At 36.1% G+C, this 17,557-nt stretch overlaps 1 protein-coding gene across 2 annotated transcripts; it reads left to right on the top strand.

Moving 5' to 3' along the window:
• The first annotated feature begins 1,255 nt into the window (after window positions 1–1,255).
• plekhm1 (pleckstrin homology domain containing, family M (with RUN domain) member 1) lies at window positions 1,256–17,410 on the top strand. Of its 2 annotated transcripts, XM_043254167.1 has the most exons (13): window positions 1,259–1,400; window positions 2,200–2,317; window positions 2,559–2,647; window positions 4,964–5,208; window positions 6,857–7,486; window positions 8,457–8,907; window positions 9,806–9,974; window positions 10,355–11,257; window positions 12,879–13,024; window positions 13,885–14,078; window positions 14,194–14,257; window positions 15,036–15,193; window positions 15,281–17,410. In XM_043254167.1, the coding sequence occupies exons 3-13, from the start codon at window positions 2,594–2,596 to the stop codon at window positions 15,387–15,389; spliced, it is 3,123 nt and encodes a 1,040-aa protein (XP_043110102.1). In that variant the 5' UTR covers window positions 1,259–1,400; window positions 2,200–2,317; window positions 2,559–2,593; the 3' UTR covers window positions 15,390–17,410. The 2 variants fall into 2 exon arrangements, with proteins under 2 accessions (XP_043110101.1, XP_043110102.1); XM_043254166.1 differs by lacking the exon at window positions 2,200–2,317 and having other exon boundaries at window positions 1,256–1,400.
• Window positions 17,411–17,557: the final 147 nt, after the last annotated feature.

Below are 17,557 nucleotides of genomic sequence, written 5' to 3' on the forward strand. Positions count from 1 at the left end.
AATAAATAATAATTCCATTTAATAATAGGCTTTTTAATTTAAAAAAATAACTATGAAAACACGACACTGTGCCATTTAGACCAGTCTGATTTTTATATTTTTACTTCACAAAAAAACAACTAAAACATTAATATGTAAACGCTCACGCACACACACGCGGCGTGTTTCCATGTTTTATGGGGACTCCCCATAAGTGTAATGGTTTTTATACTGTACAGACTGTATGAGTTATTGCCCGACACCTAAACCTACCCCTTACAGGAAATTATTGGCAATTTCAGATTTTCTAAAAATTTTATCCATGTTTTCTAAGCTTGTTTTCTTAAAAAAAAGGCCCCCACAAGGTCGAAATTTAGTGGTATTCCTATCTTTGTACACTTGGTCCCCATAATGTGATAAATACCAGGCGCACACACACACACACACACACACACACACACACACGCACAATAAAGCATAATAAAAATGAATATTCAGCATACACTGTCATATTAATTCCCACACAAGTAATAGCCTATAAGATCAAATCTCAAAACGAGTTGGACTGACCAAATTTCACAAATCTCATTTCTAATTCCTACTTTCCTTCCAGGGAAATGCATAACGATACAAGTCGAAAACACGACGTGGGTTTCTAGCATAACCACAGATACTGAAAAAATATCTTGTTAATTAAAATTCTTGTTAAATTAGTGATGAACGAACAAATAAACTCTCACGCTAAATAAATAAAGACAGGCTTTTTAAAATAAATGAAGCCCTTAGTTTATGCATGTTGCAATACATTGCATTATTAGTCTATTAGACTATTTTAATTTATTTAGCTGTTTGGAAACAGCTGTTTTACTTGAATATATATATATATATATATATATATATATATATATATATATATATATATATATATATATATATATATATAAATATAAATATAAATACATAAAAACATATATTTAAATTAATTATTTACGTATTAGTAGTTTTATGCGCTTTTTGTATATTTCACTTTATTTATTTACGTATTATTTTTTTTATCATTAAACAATGCCGTTACAGCAAATAGTTTAATAATAAGTAAATAAATAATAATAGTGTGGAGTTTTATTGGTTTCCATCCTACATAACCCCGACGCTGAGAAAACAATGATGAACTTTCGCCGCGCGTTCGTTTCAGTCCTCGCCGCAATCAACGCTGCGCAAGATTTGCGCAATAGCGCTTATAGCCGAACAGGAACACCGCGAACCTTGCGCTCATTTCCCATGCTGCCTTTCGCGTCAGCTGATCTCGTTTCTGTTTTCCCGGATCAGGAGATTGACAGATTTCACACGACCCGTGCTCGTGTCGATTCGGCGAGAGGAGAGGAAACGCCGTCGTGACGGATGAACGCAGAAAAGACATGGTGAGAGTCCTATTAGCGATATTAATAAAAAAAGGCGAACTGTCGGCTGTTGCATGATCATTTTAAACCTATCAAAGCATTAAGAAAGTGTATGCGTGCGTGTTCGTTTGAGGGCGTTTGGAGGTTTCTCAACTCATGACTGCCCTGTCGAAAATTAACCATGCTTGGGCACATTGAGTTTGTACAACCACGATACAAGTACCATAATTAAACTATGCATAGTGCATCAAAGCCATGATTCATATGTGGTTACCATGGCTTAACTGTAGTTTTTTTTTTGGTTTGCATTCATTTGTACTAAAATGGAGTGTGTACTTTTTAAAAGAAGTGCACTTTAGCGTGTATTTAACGTCGGCTGCATTTAAAGAGTTAAGTATGCCGAGTGTGTACTAAATACTACGTTTGGGGGCCTATTATTGTTTATGCTGCCTTGAAATATTTTAAAAGTACTGGCAAACCAAAATGTGCTTGAATGCCAGTTCTGTTTAAATGTGAAATATTAGTAATTTAGTCGGTTTGGTGTGTGTGTGTGTGTGTGTGTATATATATATATATATATATATATATATATATATATATATATATATTTTTTTTTTTTTTTTTTTTTTCAGCAATTATTAAAACGTAATGATTTAAGAGTGCAACATTATCACAAAGAGCGCTTTTTAAAGATGTATTTAAGTGTGAGGAACAAGCGTGCTATCTTTAGGTAGCCTGCACTCTAGGGGCCTTGTCTTTCTTTGAGGCTGTATTATTTTAAATATACTTGAGGATTACAATTTAGGTCTCCTTTCTACAGTGCCCCCAGATGCACTTTGATGTGAAATGAACACGTCGGCGTGTGACTGGACGTTAGGGGAAACTGCCAGGGATTCGTGTATCACTTCCACTATTTTGTACCTGACAAGAACTTGCCTGTAAATCAAACCTACTCCTCTTCTTCTTCTCCATTGTTTTTATAGTCTACTATTTAACCTCTTTTATTATACGAGCATGTTTAGGGAGCGTAACATGCGTGGGGTGAGTCGTGACACCATGGGTTTAACAACCTAGAAATGATCCACAGGTCAATGCCTGTTAGAATAGTAGTTAGAGTCACAAACACGAAATGGTTAAAGCTACGCTCTGCGGTTACAGTCATCTGTCTGTGTTTTTCAGCGTGTGAAGTGGCACTAACTGAAGCTACAGGAGCCATGTTGGCCACCCAGACGCCCGAGAGCGACCCAGAAACGGGCGACGTTAAACAGGTTTGTAACTTCCTCATCTTTTTGAAGATTATTTGGATTGTGGTCATTAGTGTCACCGATAGGAAACCTTTCCTGAAACCCGCTGAGCAGGTTCTAGGTTAGAGGTCGTGTCATTTGCGGGAACCTGGAGATGGTGACCGTCATCTGACTAATATTACAGTACTTTCCATTATTTCTGTCCGGCCTGATTCTAATAATATTCTGATACGGCTTATGAAAACTAGTTTATAAGAAGCCGCGGTTTGCTTGATGTCTTGTGGAAGTTAGACACAGCACACAGAATGGAAACCAGACAAGCAGCGGCTTCATGAGAGAAGTGTCCGCTCAAGAGATTAAACTTTCTTTCTGGCCATTTCCTCTTTATTTGTTCGACTTGTGCTAACTGCAGCTCTTAATGTACAGTTCACTTGCACAAATGGATATCGAAAACAAAATGAAGGATTTGAACGTAACTGTATACTCAAAAGCTATATTCTCCCTGCAAGGCTTAATAGTTGAATTCATGATTTCGACACGCATTAGATCACATTTTTTGTGCTTTTTATTTACATTTACCTGTTTTATTTTGTTAACAAGATGAAAATCAACACACATATATATATATATATATATATATATATATATATATATATATATATATATATATATATATATATATATATATATATATATATATATATATATATATATATATATATACTAAAATAAATTAAAAGCCTTTAGAACATATTTTATTTTAATAAAAGCTCCATGCTGTTGCAAATAAAAACTATATAATTAGTAATTTATCTAAATTGATTATTTACTTTAACATAAGTAAAATTATTTCAATTTTACTAACTTAAGTAAATAATCAATTTAGATTAAATCTAGCATTTAAACTATTGTCATTTTTTTTCCATAATGCTGTTTCCAAAATACATACAAATTTTTAATGTCCTTAATTTTCGATAATATATATACACGTTTCCCACTAAATGAATATAGCTTAACTAAATGAATAGTTTTCTGTTTATGATCACCCCAAATGATTGTATAATAGCAGTCTTTCTATATTCATATCATTACAAATAAAGTAATTGCTTGAGAACTATCCGGTCTTTTTTACAGAGGTGGATGTATGTTCTCACAACCACAGATTTTGTATGTGTTTTGTTGTTTACTCACTTGCAACATGATCTGATCTGAGCCAGAATTTCCTCATTCGCCTAGTCATCGGTCATAAACACACAGTGCTTTAGGCCTGTAGTCTTAAAGACAAACTCCGTTTTTAAGTCATCTAGGCTTAATCCCTCCCGGAAACGTGACTACTATTTGCATGTCGTTTGACTTAAAGGGGCTGTGTTGATTTTCCACAGCTTTGTCCGTCAGTGTTTTGGCTCGGATGTAGTCAGCTGACATCAGTGACGGTCTGTCTGTAGGTATGGCTCACGTTCACATGCCACGACGACTTCTCCATTCTGCCCTCTTGTCTGAGATCCTCAAGAGGCCGTGCGGTGCTTGTGAAGTTGTTTTGTTCCGATGCTGACCCAGATCTCACAGCGACATTGCAAATCAATACAAATTGCAGACTCTTAAAGGAACACGTTTTTTTTTAAAATAAGCTCATTCTCCAACTCCCCCAGGTGTTAAAAAGTCGAGTTTGACCGTTTCTGAATCCATTCAGCTGATCTCCGGGTCTGGCGATAGCACTTTTAGCATAGCTTAGCATAGATCATTGAATCCAATTAGACCAGTAGCATCTCGTTTAAAAATGACCAAAGAGTTTAGATATTTTTATAATGTAAAAATGTACTCTTCTGTAATTATATCGTGTACTAAGACTGGCGGAAAATATAAAGTTGTGGTTTTCTAGGCTGATATGATTAGAGTGATATCACCGCGGCTGTGGTGCGGCAGCAAACGTTCTTGATTATTACGCTAGAATGAGAATGTATTTCTTAGTCGTATCAGCCAAGAAAACCACAACTTTTAATTTTCCCACAATCTTAGTACAAAATCTAAACTATTTGCTCATTTTTAAACAAGATGCTTCTGGTCTAATCGGATTCAATGATTTATGCTAAGCTATGCTAAAAGAGGCCCGTAGATCAGCTGAATGGATTCAGAAATGGTGAAACTTATCTTTTTAACTTTGGGGGGAGTTAGCGAATGAGCCTACTTTCTAAAATAAAGTGGAGTGTTCCGTATTATTGATTTTGACTGGGCTGTTTAGTAAATCACTAGCTATCGGTATTTCCTTCCCTGGTTAATTTTAGACATCTGGTCCAAGAATAAAAAGAGATTTCGCAGTATTAACCCTTCTGTTCTCCTCAGTGGATCAAGAACAAGATCGCGCGGACGCTGAAGGTCCTGCAGAAGCGTTACATCACCACAGACACGGCGGTCACCAGCGAGGACCTGGAGGCTAACCTGCTGTGTTGTGCTGTGGAGGCGGTCTTCATTCATGGAATCAAGAGCAAGTTCATCCGGTTTGACGGAAGTCACACACGCAAAGGAGGGTCACGGGGGGCTCTTCCTCAGCCCGTCTTCTGGAGCCTGTTGAAGACCGTCACCCACAGGTGGGTCAGAGAAGTTAGTTTCAATAAAGCCTACATTCGTTTAGAAAATTAAATAAATTAATAAACAGTTCCTCTGTTGATATTTCGTAACTTGATCTTCTTTGGTGACGCATGCAGGACTTCTCCACACTTTGTCATCTTAAACTCCGCCCTTCCAAACTCGCATTCTTTTGATGAGAAGCCACGCCCACACCTCCATCATCCAATTAGCAACAGATGCATAAAACCGATCCAAATCTCCACCTTAAATTTGTTTTTTGATTCTGATAATCCATTATATTCAGATGTAGGTCACAATACAGCAGAAAATAACTTCCTTTATATTTAAAAGGTTATATAAAGATAGTATAAACAGCGTTGAGAAGGTTATTGGAATTGTTTTAGGTTACAGATTACAGTATAATGTAAGTAGTGTAACCATTTCAGTTGTTTTTAATGTAACTATTTACATTTGATTTGCTTTTCTAAATATATAACCAATGTTTTTAACTGTTAATCACTTTCAAATGCTTAAAGCAGGAAGGGTTAAAATCTTTCATCAATTGAATTAAGATAATATAATTTTAAAACGCAAAATAATTACATTTTTAAACAACTGCTTGAGTTTAGTTACATGTAACAAGTTACTCTCCGATTACTCTCTCTCTCTTTTCCATTTTCTGTTCCGCAAAGAATCCTGAAAAACTGAATGCATCACAGCTTTTACAAACATAAGAAGCAGTTTAATGTGATTTAAATAAATGCAGCCTTGGTGATCTTGGCAACCAGCAACCAACTTCTGCATTTCAGCAAATCATGTCACGTAATGTTATGCAGTTCTCTTGAATGTTTGGATGAATAGAATACCAGAGGAAACGAGTGTCATTCATGAGCCTTTTGAAATCATAACATATCCCCATTCCTTTCGAAATCATTCCTAGCCTTTGGTTTGTTTACTAACCTAGTTGACTGAAGCTGGTTTTTGCTTTTAAAATAACTTTTACCTCAAAAGTGTTTCCAAGTGAGCAACCTGTCACCCGTTTGGAAACAAAAAGAGGCATGTCAGGGAGTTTCTGTGAGGATTGTGACAAGTCTGCAGGATTAGATGAATCATGTGGTTTAGTAACTGGCTCCTAAGTCTTTGGGCAGTAGTCAAGTGACACTCGCTCACTCGGCTCTTTTAAGACCACTTGACCCAACAGGACAGATTTAGGCTGTTTTTACGCAGTTTTCTTCTTAAAGTTTAAATATTTTTATCTCTGAGAGATTTCGGTCCAGTTGAAACCAGTACTTGATCCATAGGTATTGCTCTATCCATCCTCTTTATTTTTTATTTGTTTATTACGTGAGACTAGAATATTTATGTACTCAGTAATTACTAAAAAATTCAACTTTGATCACAGGAATAATTTCATTTTCACTTTTCATTCATACAGTACAAATCAGATCCTGGAGTGGTTTAATCCAGAGGACACATTCACTTTATATAATAATATAAAGCTTAATATAAAATGGAAGATCAAACATGAAGAACGGGAACAAACATCATTGGTTCTTGAGCACCAAACAAGCACATCAATATGCGAATGCATGAATATGTAATATGTGAAACAAAAAAAAATTTTGTGAACTAAGCTTATGTTTCACATGCTTCTTTTTGACACTATAGGGATGTAATTCAAGAACTGGAACGTCTAAGCTTCATAAACTCAGACATTGGCCGCTGCAGAGCGTGGGTTCGTCTGGCGCTAAATGACGGGCTTCTGGAGTGTTACCTGACCTCGCTGCTTCGAGAAGGCTCCAAGCTGGGCTCCTACTACCAGCCCGGGGCTCTTCTGCTGGACCCAGAGGACCGCGAGGTTCTCCTCACGCTCCTGCAGGGTTTGTCCTCGATGACTTTCCAGCTTTCCTATAAATCAGCGGTGCTGAATGAGTGGACCAACACGCCCCTGGTCCTCGCGGGTCTGTCTCCCTTGACGCCTGCCGACGAGCACCTCGTATGCCCCAAGCGCAAGGAGTCTTGGGATACGGTGTCCCAGTCGTCCGGAGGGTCTGGAAGCTCAGACTGGGCTCCGGAGGTGATCCACAGGGAGCCTAGGAGAGAGCCGAGCGAGGGCTGCGAGCCGAACACCCCGCTGACCACGTCGAACCTGAGCCTGGACACGTCAGGGTCATCGCAGCTGTCCTCCAGTCTGAGCTCGGACAGTCTGCTGCAGGAGCTCAGGAGTCCGGAGAAGGAGCACTGGAGTTGTGACACGGAGATCAGCCAAAACGCACAAAAGATGATCACCGCTACAGAGTGAGTAGAAGTCTCACAGCTTTTTATGTTTTTTTTCTAGCTGCCATTCATGACACTGATATAAGTTGACATCCAAACAGTAACAAGTTTGATTCATTTCTGTATCTTAATGGTAATTATTATTATTATTATATACATAGTTATTCTGTGTTTGTCTGCAGATCTAAACATTTAAAAACCATTATTGGTGTGCTTAATCGAAAGTTAACATTTAAGTAAATATTATAGTAGTTTTATTGTCCACAATGTAAATGGCATTTTTACATGAAAATATAATTTTAATATATTTTAAAATGTAATTTATTCCCGTGAGTCATCATTAATGTCTTCCGTGTCACATGATCCTTCAGAAATCATTCTAATATGCTGATTAAAAAATATTTCTGATTAATAATACTGAAAACAGTTGTGCTTTTTATATAATTTTTTTTATAGTACAATAAACATTGAATACATTCATGTCTTTGAATAGAAAGCTAAGAATAACAGCATTTATTTGAAATGGAAATCGTTAACGTGTTAAATGTCTTTACTGTCACTTTTGATCGTCTTTAGATGCATGCTTGGAAAATTGAATGTAAAAATCAGAATGTATACATATTCTAAAAATTATGAATCATCATATTTAAGTGTTTTTTGGTAACAAAAATGTTCTAGCATGCTGATTTTCGAAGCATTGCTAAAATGCACATCCTGATTAAAAATATTCATGTCAAACTCAAAAGTCAATGTCTCTAATTGCCTGGCTAAGGGTTATGCCATCTTATCCAGTTTTTGACCCAACCAGCTTCATGCTGTAAAACATTGTCACATTGTTTTTGTATCTTCTTTAGCATCCAAAATCCTTTTCTTGAGCTGAATATTAAACATCAAGCATGCACTTGGCTGTGGTTTTGCGGCTTCTCTTACTGAGCTCAGAAAGCTCCATGCTCCAAGAAATTGTGCTAAAGTCGTGCCTGCTTGTTTTCAGAGACAACAGTTGCTCCAATCGGGACTCGAAGGAAGACTTTGACGTGTTCATACCGGCTTCGGACTCTGAAACGCAAGCCCTTACTGACAACAAGCACAAGCCCGAGGCGTCTCCAGCAGCTGCACAGGACACGCATCAATCAGATGCACACGTCTCAGAGGAAGCTAAAGCATGCTCAGAAAACATATCAGCTGGGACGATACAGGAGGAGGAGGAATCCAAGACTGTAGTTAAAACCTCCACAGAGACTCCAGAAAACTCACCTGTTGAATTTCCTTCGGTTTCGACCCAGATTGTTGACAAGACCTCTGACCTTAAAGACCCCGAGGCTCTTCCTTCAGAGACCTCCATCGCCTCTAGTTCAGTGGAGCAATCCCAGCATGCTGCAAACAGACGCTCCGCGAGCACCGTCAGCAGGAAAACCTCCTCAGACTCTCTGTATTCCTCCTGCGTGAGTTATTCATTTCTTAAGCATATAAGTCACTTTATTTAATTGGTCCTAGTTGTATCTGCATTTCGAAATGAATTGACGATACGAGCGATTCGGTCACTAAACGTTTGCATTCACACACATATTTGCAACTAGTGCTGGGTTAATATTAATAGATTAATCGAGCTTCCTTTTAGTCTATGTAATCATGAGATTTAAAACACAAATGAACATATAAGCGTAAAACAAACATGAATTAAAATGAGAAACTGATAAATCAAACTTTAATAAAACAGCTAATGTCACACAAAATCCAAGGCTTGATAAAAATAAATCTAGAGGGGATCATATGCACTATATTACATATTCTTTCTATTTTAACTAGTGCTCTCGGCTGATTATGATAAATTGCATCCAAAATATATTCATTATGTATGTATGCATATATAAATAAATATGCACATATGTAAAGTATATAATTTTTATATTTATGCTTATAAAATTTATCTAATACAATAAATTATTGTCATAAAATTTAAAAATATATGTAAAAATATATGTATACATATATGTGTGTGTGTGTGTGTGTATATATATATATATATATATATATATATATATATATATATATATATATATATATATATATATATATATATATATATATATATATATATATATATACACACACACACACACACATGTTTGTGTGTGTTCATATAATGTATATTATATATAAGAATTTACTGTATAAATAATATTTTTAGTGAATATACACATGAATATAAACACAGTACACACGCATATATTATGTAAACAAAAACTTATTTTAGAGGCTCTGAATCATGACAGCAACAGTAGAAACATAACAGCAGTCCTGTCTCCAGCCAATTACAATCTGCACCTTTTTGTGTCTCAGAAATCCACATCTTGGATATCAGAGGACGATTTCTACAAACCAGGAAAAACGGACAGTTCGGAAGCGTATGCTGTGATTGACATTGTGCAGACGAACGGACAGGAAACGCCTACCTCTGAAACGGACTGCATCCAGGCAGCACCTAGTGTAGTGCACCGGAGACACAACGGTAAGGAGGACACGAGGCCACAACTTCCTCTACGTGGGAAAAGCAGTTTGTAATCCGTGTTAACTTCCTTCTCGCAGAGCAATGACCTTAAAAAAAAAAGCACACATGATTATACTTCCCTCTGCTTGGTTTCACATACAGTTATTAAGTGCTAGATTTAATTTTACTAACTATAGAATGCCTTCAGTGGCCTTCGTGCACTGAACTCCGAGTATGACCCCGAGTGCGATCGGGTTTTCAACCAGAGAGTTACATCTGAAACTGAGGTTGCTCAGAATAAAGGTCATCTGGTCATTTTTTGCCACTAGGTGCTGCTTTTGCAAAACTAGAGTAGATATGCTGGATGTTTGTGTAAAGTGGACTCTCTGTGTCTCTGTCAGGTCTTCCTAACCCGTTCAGGGGTCTTCTGAAGCTGGGTCAGCTGGAGCGGCGCAGAGCGGTGGGCATGTGGTGGGATTACTACTGCGAGCTCTCTCCGTTTGAGCTGCGACTCTACATCAACGCAGAGGAGCGCATCTGCTACGAAAACCTGTCCCTGCTGCGCTGCGAAGACGTCCGCCTGTCCTCCAGCACAGAGGGCCGATTCCGCCTCTCCTTCCTGGGCAAAAGAATCTACCTGCGCGCCCCGTCCCGGGGAGAAGCGGAGGACTGGGTGGATCGCATCGAGGAGGCCATCGGCAAACTACGGCCCATAATGAGAGACGAACAGTGGGAGGAGCTCCACGACCAGGACGTCCCCTCGCCGACGCCCTCAAGCCCCGAGCACACCATCTCGGAGCTTCCAGATGCTCCACAGCTAGATTGGACCCGTCATAAGGACCCAGAACCGGATGCTATAAAGGAAGCGGTGGTCTATCAGAACTTGGAGGAGAAGGGTTGGCGCTCTGTTTTGCTTTCTCTCTCCCTGGAGGCCCTGAGAGGGTACCGAGTCCAGGGGGACTCCAAGACACCCCTGTTCTCTTACACCATTGGGAGCATCAGGGATGTGGTTCCTGACGTTTCTCTAGGAAGCCCAGCGTTTTTTAAGGTTCTGACTGCGCGGGACACTCTGACGTTGCGGGCGGAGAGCGGCGAGGAAGCGCGAGGGTGGAGGAGTCTGATCAGAGGAGCGCTCGACTCGTATCTGGAGACGGAGGATGATGGAGCGCTGCAGGACGTCTCCGCGGTGGGCAGCGTCCACAAGCTGGTCCAGCACAGACTGAAGGGAGACGGGGTGCTGCTGTCTCACCTGTCTACTGTCCCGAATGAGAGGGGGCTGGATGCACAAAACTACAAATGTGCAAGTATGACAGATTTCTTTTCTTTTTTTAAAGTTAGTTAAAATTCTAGTGAAATGCAAACAACACAGGCAGTTACTTTTAATAAGCTCTTGTTTCTGAAATCGGAGTTAATTTATTTTAATCAGGCAGGAGGGATATTTGTAGTTTAAAAAAAAAAGTCAATGTGGTGTTTAAATTTTATTAATTATAATTACATTAGTAATTATGTAAACTTTATTTATTAATAGTGCTGTCAAACCACAATTTACATAATATATATGTGTGTTCTGTGTATATTTTGTGTGTGTATATGTATATGTGTATATATATATGTATATGTGTATGTGTGTATATATATGTATATGTGTGTGTGTGTGTGTGTGTGTGTGTGTGTGTGTACACACACACACACACACACACACACACACACACATATATATATATATATATATATATATATATATATATATATATATATATATATATATATATATATATATATATATATATATATTAATACACGCAAAACAATATGTATTTTTAAAATGTTTACATGTATTTACTCATATGTATGTATTTATATTCTAATATTTTATAGTATATTTAAATCTATTTAATATATAAACAGCATTTTTCTTAAAAAAAATATACATGCATGTTTTTATATTTGTATATACATTATAACTATAAACAGTACAACAGTTTGGATGCAATTAATTGTTTGACAGCACTAATTGTTAATATTTATTTAAAGCAATACTTGACATTTATATTTTTATGCTCCTTCAGAAATGTCATATGTTTGATACATAAGAAACACTACTTATCAATATTGAAAATTTTTTTGAAAAATTTGCTTTATCTTTGTGGATATGTCTTTTTTTTTTTTTTTTTTTTTTTTTTTTTTTTTTTTTTTTTCAAAGAAGAGCATTTATTGTATATGTAAATCCTTGGTAACATTAGAAATGTATTTTCTGGGTTTTTTTTTTTTTTTTTTTTTTTAGGATTTCAAAGAAGAGCATTTATTGTATATGTAAATCCTTGGTAACATTAGAAATGTATTTTCTGGGTTGTTTTTTTTTTTTTTTAAGTGTAATGCCTCCTTACTGAATAAAATCATAGATTTCTTAATTTATTATTATTATTTTTTTAAACAAGAGTATAAATCTGATATTTCAAGCTTTTATGATATGCCAAGGTTTTTTTAGATTTTCAAAGGTCAATAATAATTAAATACATAATAATATATTATATAATAATAATAATAATAATAATAATAATAATAATAATACGTTTTAATCATATTTATTTTTAGCATTGCTTTCAGTTTTTTTAACATCAAGTTAAAATATTAAACCTTTTTTTTTTTTTTGCTTGATAAATGCTATAAATATTTGACAGAAGCGTATGAGACCAGCAATGCAATAATGACATGTGTTCACGTTTTAAACTGGATTTCTCTTATCTTAACCTCACATCTTCATCTCGACCCAGAAGCGAGGCATTAACCACATGTTTATTTCCATGCTTGCATTTGTGAGCTTGAGGAAGTGTTTTGCTGTCGTGTCTATATGTGGCCTGAGTGTTTTTCTCTGTAGCTGTGCTCTCTGGCTCTAAGTAAAAGCTGCTGTGAACGTGTGCACAGGTTGTCCTCGTCAGATCGGTGTGTCTCTGGGGAGAGCCAGACTCTGTGAGTTCTCAGGTCAGTACTACTGTGAGAGCTGCCATCAGGGAGACACAAGCATCATCCCCTCCCGCATGCTGCACAACTGGGACCTAACGGCACGTGAGGTATAAAATTAACATAAGTAGAATCCACTTCGCATTTTACTTAATGAAATAGAAATGTATTGTCATATTTTTAGACGCATTAAAATAAGTCAGATGTGTACTATTTTAAAAACTTTTTTAGTTTTTATATTTATAAAAAATGAACAACAGGGAGTCACTTTCCATTTTAATTTAATGAAGTAAAATGTTTAATTTTAAATAATTTAAGTTTAAATAATTTTATAGATATTAAATCTATACCTTTTTATTTTAAAAGCATTTTTTTCTAAAACGTAGGCCTGTTATTTGATAACATTCGTTACATTTAAATGCTGATTTATTCCTTCATTAATTTATTATTCTAATGTGGATTATTAAAAAGATACTGAATACTTATACACTTATTCTAAATACTGATAAACTAACATTTGACAAGTTTGAGGTCACAAAATGTATTTTATATATATATTTAATATATTTAATTTTTTTAAAGAAATTTGGCAAGGTGCATTAAAGTGATCAAAAGTAAGATAAGACATCCATAATATTAATAAGACATCTGTAATGTTATAAAAAAAAAAATCAATTTAATGCTCAACTTAACAAATATCAGTCTCCACAAAAACAGCACAAATGTTTTCAACACTGATGATAAATGTTTCTTGGGCAGTAAATTTGTGATCATGTGACACTGAACACTGAAATAATCCAGCTTTGATCACAGGAAAAATTTACATTTTAAATGCTTTCGAACAGAAAAGAGTTCCTTTTTAAATTTATAAAAATTATGTAAAATATTACCAAACCCAAATTTCTGGATTATTTGTGTGTCTTTATACGTGTCTTTATACGTGTCTGTGTGTCTGTGTCTGTATGTTCAGGTCTCAAAACAAGCCTTTAAGTTGCTGACTCAGATTGAGCATGAGCCTCTCCTGCACCTCGACGCTTTGAACCCTGACCTGTTCGATCACACGGACGTCATGGAGAAAGTGCAGAACCTGAGACAAAGGCTTCGCTTTCTCGGGGACTACGTCCTCATCTGCCGCAGCGGCATCAGCAAGCAGATAGAGCCCAGGTGTGTGTGTGTGTGTGTGTGTGTGTGTTTTTAGACGCATGTGTGTGTCATTTGGACACAGTCGAGTCTTTAACAGATGATAGCAATAGATAAATAATCTTAATTTTATTCCCAGACTTCAGCAGCGGACATACTTACTGGATAACAGTGATCTATACAGCGTACTGGACTTGCAGCAGGTATTGTTTGATGTGTGTTGTTGTGTTTTTTTTGTACTAGGGGTAAGCGATGCGCATATATATATATATATATATATTCCTTAATTAAATTTATATTTTAAATTAATATATTTTTATTTTAACAAAGCAAATAAATTAAAACCAAATAAAACATTCTACTCTTTTTTTTTTTTATTTATTTATTTTTTATTTAGCATTTTTTGAAAATAGCAGTCTTGCAGTGACTTGGCGCCACCTACTGGTGGTTTTAGTCATATATTTTTGGCCAGATTTACAGCCAATCCTCATTTGCCTTTTAAAAAAACTACAGTTTAGTTTTTGATCTATAGCAATAAAATCATAGAGAAACTATATCATTGGAATCACCTTTTATGAACCATACAAACATTGACAGCCAATCAGAATCCATCCTGCTGTCACATGCTCTGGTGTGGATGCTAATATCTTTATAGTTATCATTTTTTTGTGTGAACAGGGTTTATTAAAATAAACAGATATTGTAGTTCGCTGATGCGGATGCTAATGTTGTTGTATTTACAGTTAATGTTCTTGGAGTGAACAGGATTTTAGGGGAAAAAAGTTGTGACTGGGGCAGTACCCTTACAAAAGTACACTTAAAAGGATGCATACTGGCACCTAAAGTGTTTAAAGGTACGACACGGTGACAACTTTTGTACCTTTAAAAAAAAAAAAAAAAAAAAAAAAGAACGGGAATATCGCACTTTGATCAAACCCCTATCCCTCAGGAGTGATGTTAGTATTGTTTTTTTGCGCACAGATAGCAGACGGGCACTACGAATCTTACCTGCAGTCCCTGATCCAGTTTGGCTCCAAGCACGTGCACGGCTGTGACCTTTGCACCCAAAGGGGCTTCATATGTCAGATCTGCAACGCCGACAACATCATCTTCCCCTTCCAGTTCGACGGCACCACCAGGTACGCGCTAGTCATGCTTATTCGGTCGCGTGCATCCCAGCAGTGGGAGAAGCGTCACGCCGTGACTCTGCGTTTTCTGTCTCTCAGGTGTGACGTCTGCAAAACGGTGTTTCACTCCTCCTGCAAGGCCAAGTGTCCGGTCTGTCCGCGCTGCATTCGCATTCAAAAGTATACGGAGAGGGATCTGGAGGACTGAATTAGCTGGTAGTTAGAAACGGGTCAGGCGGCGAGGGTTAGGACTATATTATTGTAATACTCCAAATGTGCTATTTTTCTCAGTAGCCGACCGTCTGGAAGCGTTTTGTTGTTGTTGTTTTTTCTTCACACTAAGCATCTTATTTGACTCTCGACCTCAAGTGCACTTATTCACACATTCATCTGTACCTATTTGCTCACATCAGCACTCCCGTGTTTGCTCTTTCATGTAATATTAATAACCCCAAACCAGCGGTGGGAGAACTGTTATTAAAGCTATGATTGTTGCTTTTCGACTTTTTACGGAAGCGCACCCTTCGACGGTTAACCAACTCTACGGGCTCCACATTTAATTCTGCAGGTTTGTGTTTAAAATCATGTCTTGGTTCCCTTTTTTTTGTTTCTTGCGTAGTTGTTGTTGATTGTCAAGCCAAGGAAGTCTTTATTTATGAAGGCACTTGAATGCCAAGGATCTTATAACTCTTGTTTTTATAGTACTTTTTTTTTTTTTTTTTTTTTTTTAAATGTCACATGCCAAGTTTTTATATGAAACATTACGAGTTTACAAAGCGTTGTATGCATTAATAACCGTATATGCAGGTATCGTATACATTTTATAAGGACGGTTAATGGAATTATGAAATGTACCACCACTTAAAACCTCCTTAACAGGTCATTTTTGTATAATACTGTGCCTTTATTTTAAGTTCGAGTGTAGCATTCGTCACTAAAATGGGATGTGCCAAAAATGTAACCATTATAGAAGCCAATGTAAATTATTAATGCTTGCCACAAAATCAGTTCAGAAATCTAATTGCTGACATTCATCTCTGTGGATGATAAAAACTCTTTTTATATATTATGTTCCTAGTTTAATGAATGCATATGAAGGTTGACTACCGCTTTAGCACATGTTTTATATTGGAAACTGAAATAGAAAGAACATTCTTCAAATGATTTTTTTTGGTACTACTTTTTTTTTTTTTTTTTTTTACAATGCTGTTTTTTCTGATAATTTTATGACTAGTTCATTATATCATGTTGAAGGAAAATCCCAGATGTCTTTGTCTTTTTTTCTTTTCGTCTTTCTTATGTAACGCCACTAGAGGAGGTAAAAGTCTAAACGTGATTTGACGGCAGCCCTGTTTTTACTGTCATGAATACCAAAGCTTTTCTCTGGTCTGGAAGCAAAAGTGTTTCACATTCACAATGTCTTATTGTTGTTGTTATTATTAATAGTATATATTATACTCATAATATGTGCATATAGTCTTTTACCCAAAGCATTGATGAAAGCAAAAATATTGACAACTTGGAAATTGTGCGCATTAATCTCAAACTGAAATGTTTGTGTCGAGTGAACTTGACATGAACAACATTTCCTAGAGTCAAAAGAGAGATTCATATTTTTGTCTTTAACTTGTCATTCCCCTCAAACCACATCGCAGTGTGTTTGTCTCTGACTGGTTCTTCCTGTTTTCATACCTCCTGGCACTCTTTCTGTCTGTTTGTTTCTGTCCCTTTCCTGTATGTACCAAACAAACCTTTTGTTATTTAAAAAGAATGACAGACCTCGGGTAGAGGTTGGAGAATTGAACCAGTCAGTGTAAAGTTAGCTAAAAACTGAGTTAGAGTTTGAAATAATATATTTTACTTTTTGTGAGACATTACAGACAAGATGTTTTTTAGTGGAACTAAAATATCCAAAATCTCTTCTTTTTTCTTCTTCCAATTCTGAGTTTACATCTCATAATTCTAACTTTTGGGAAGTTCAATTATTATTATTTTTTTATAAAAATACATTAAAAAAAATTAATTATTGTTTTGGTTTTTTTTCTTCATAATTTAGGCTTTGTTTCATGCAATTCTTTTTTTTTTCTCACAATACCATGTCATAATTCTTAATGCAATTAAAAATTCATGCAATGTTTAATGTAATTTCAACCTTTTTGCTCCATTTTTTTTTTTTTTTCAATTATAGTTTATATCTCAGTTCTGACTCATCATTTTTATCTATTTAATTTATTTTATTTTGGTTCTCCCCTGCAATTGCATTAATAAAAAGTTAAAATCTTGAAATAGATGCATTTTTCCTTTTTCTTTGTTTTGTTAAAGTCTGTGGCTGAAACGGTCTTTCAAGCTTACCAGTTTTATTCTATTCCATATTCT

The sequence above is a fragment of the Puntigrus tetrazona genome, chromosome 12 (genome assembly GCF_018831695.1).
Source record: "Puntigrus tetrazona isolate hp1 chromosome 12, ASM1883169v1, whole genome shotgun sequence".
Taxonomy (NCBI): domain Eukaryota; kingdom Metazoa; phylum Chordata; class Actinopteri; order Cypriniformes; family Cyprinidae; genus Puntigrus; species Puntigrus tetrazona.

Coding starts and splice junctions, on each gene's coding strand:
- plekhm1 (XM_043254166.1), top strand. CDS start 2,594: ATGTTGGCCACCCAGACGCCCGAGAGCGACCCAGAAACGGGCGACGTT. Junction 13,025..13,884: donor GGGACCTAACGGCACGTGAG/GTATAAAATTAA, acceptor CTGTATGTTCAG/GTCTCAAAACAAGCCTTTAA. Junction 14,079..14,193: donor AGCAAGCAGATAGAGCCCAG/GTGTGTGTGTGT, acceptor TTTTATTCCCAG/ACTTCAGCAGCGGACATACT.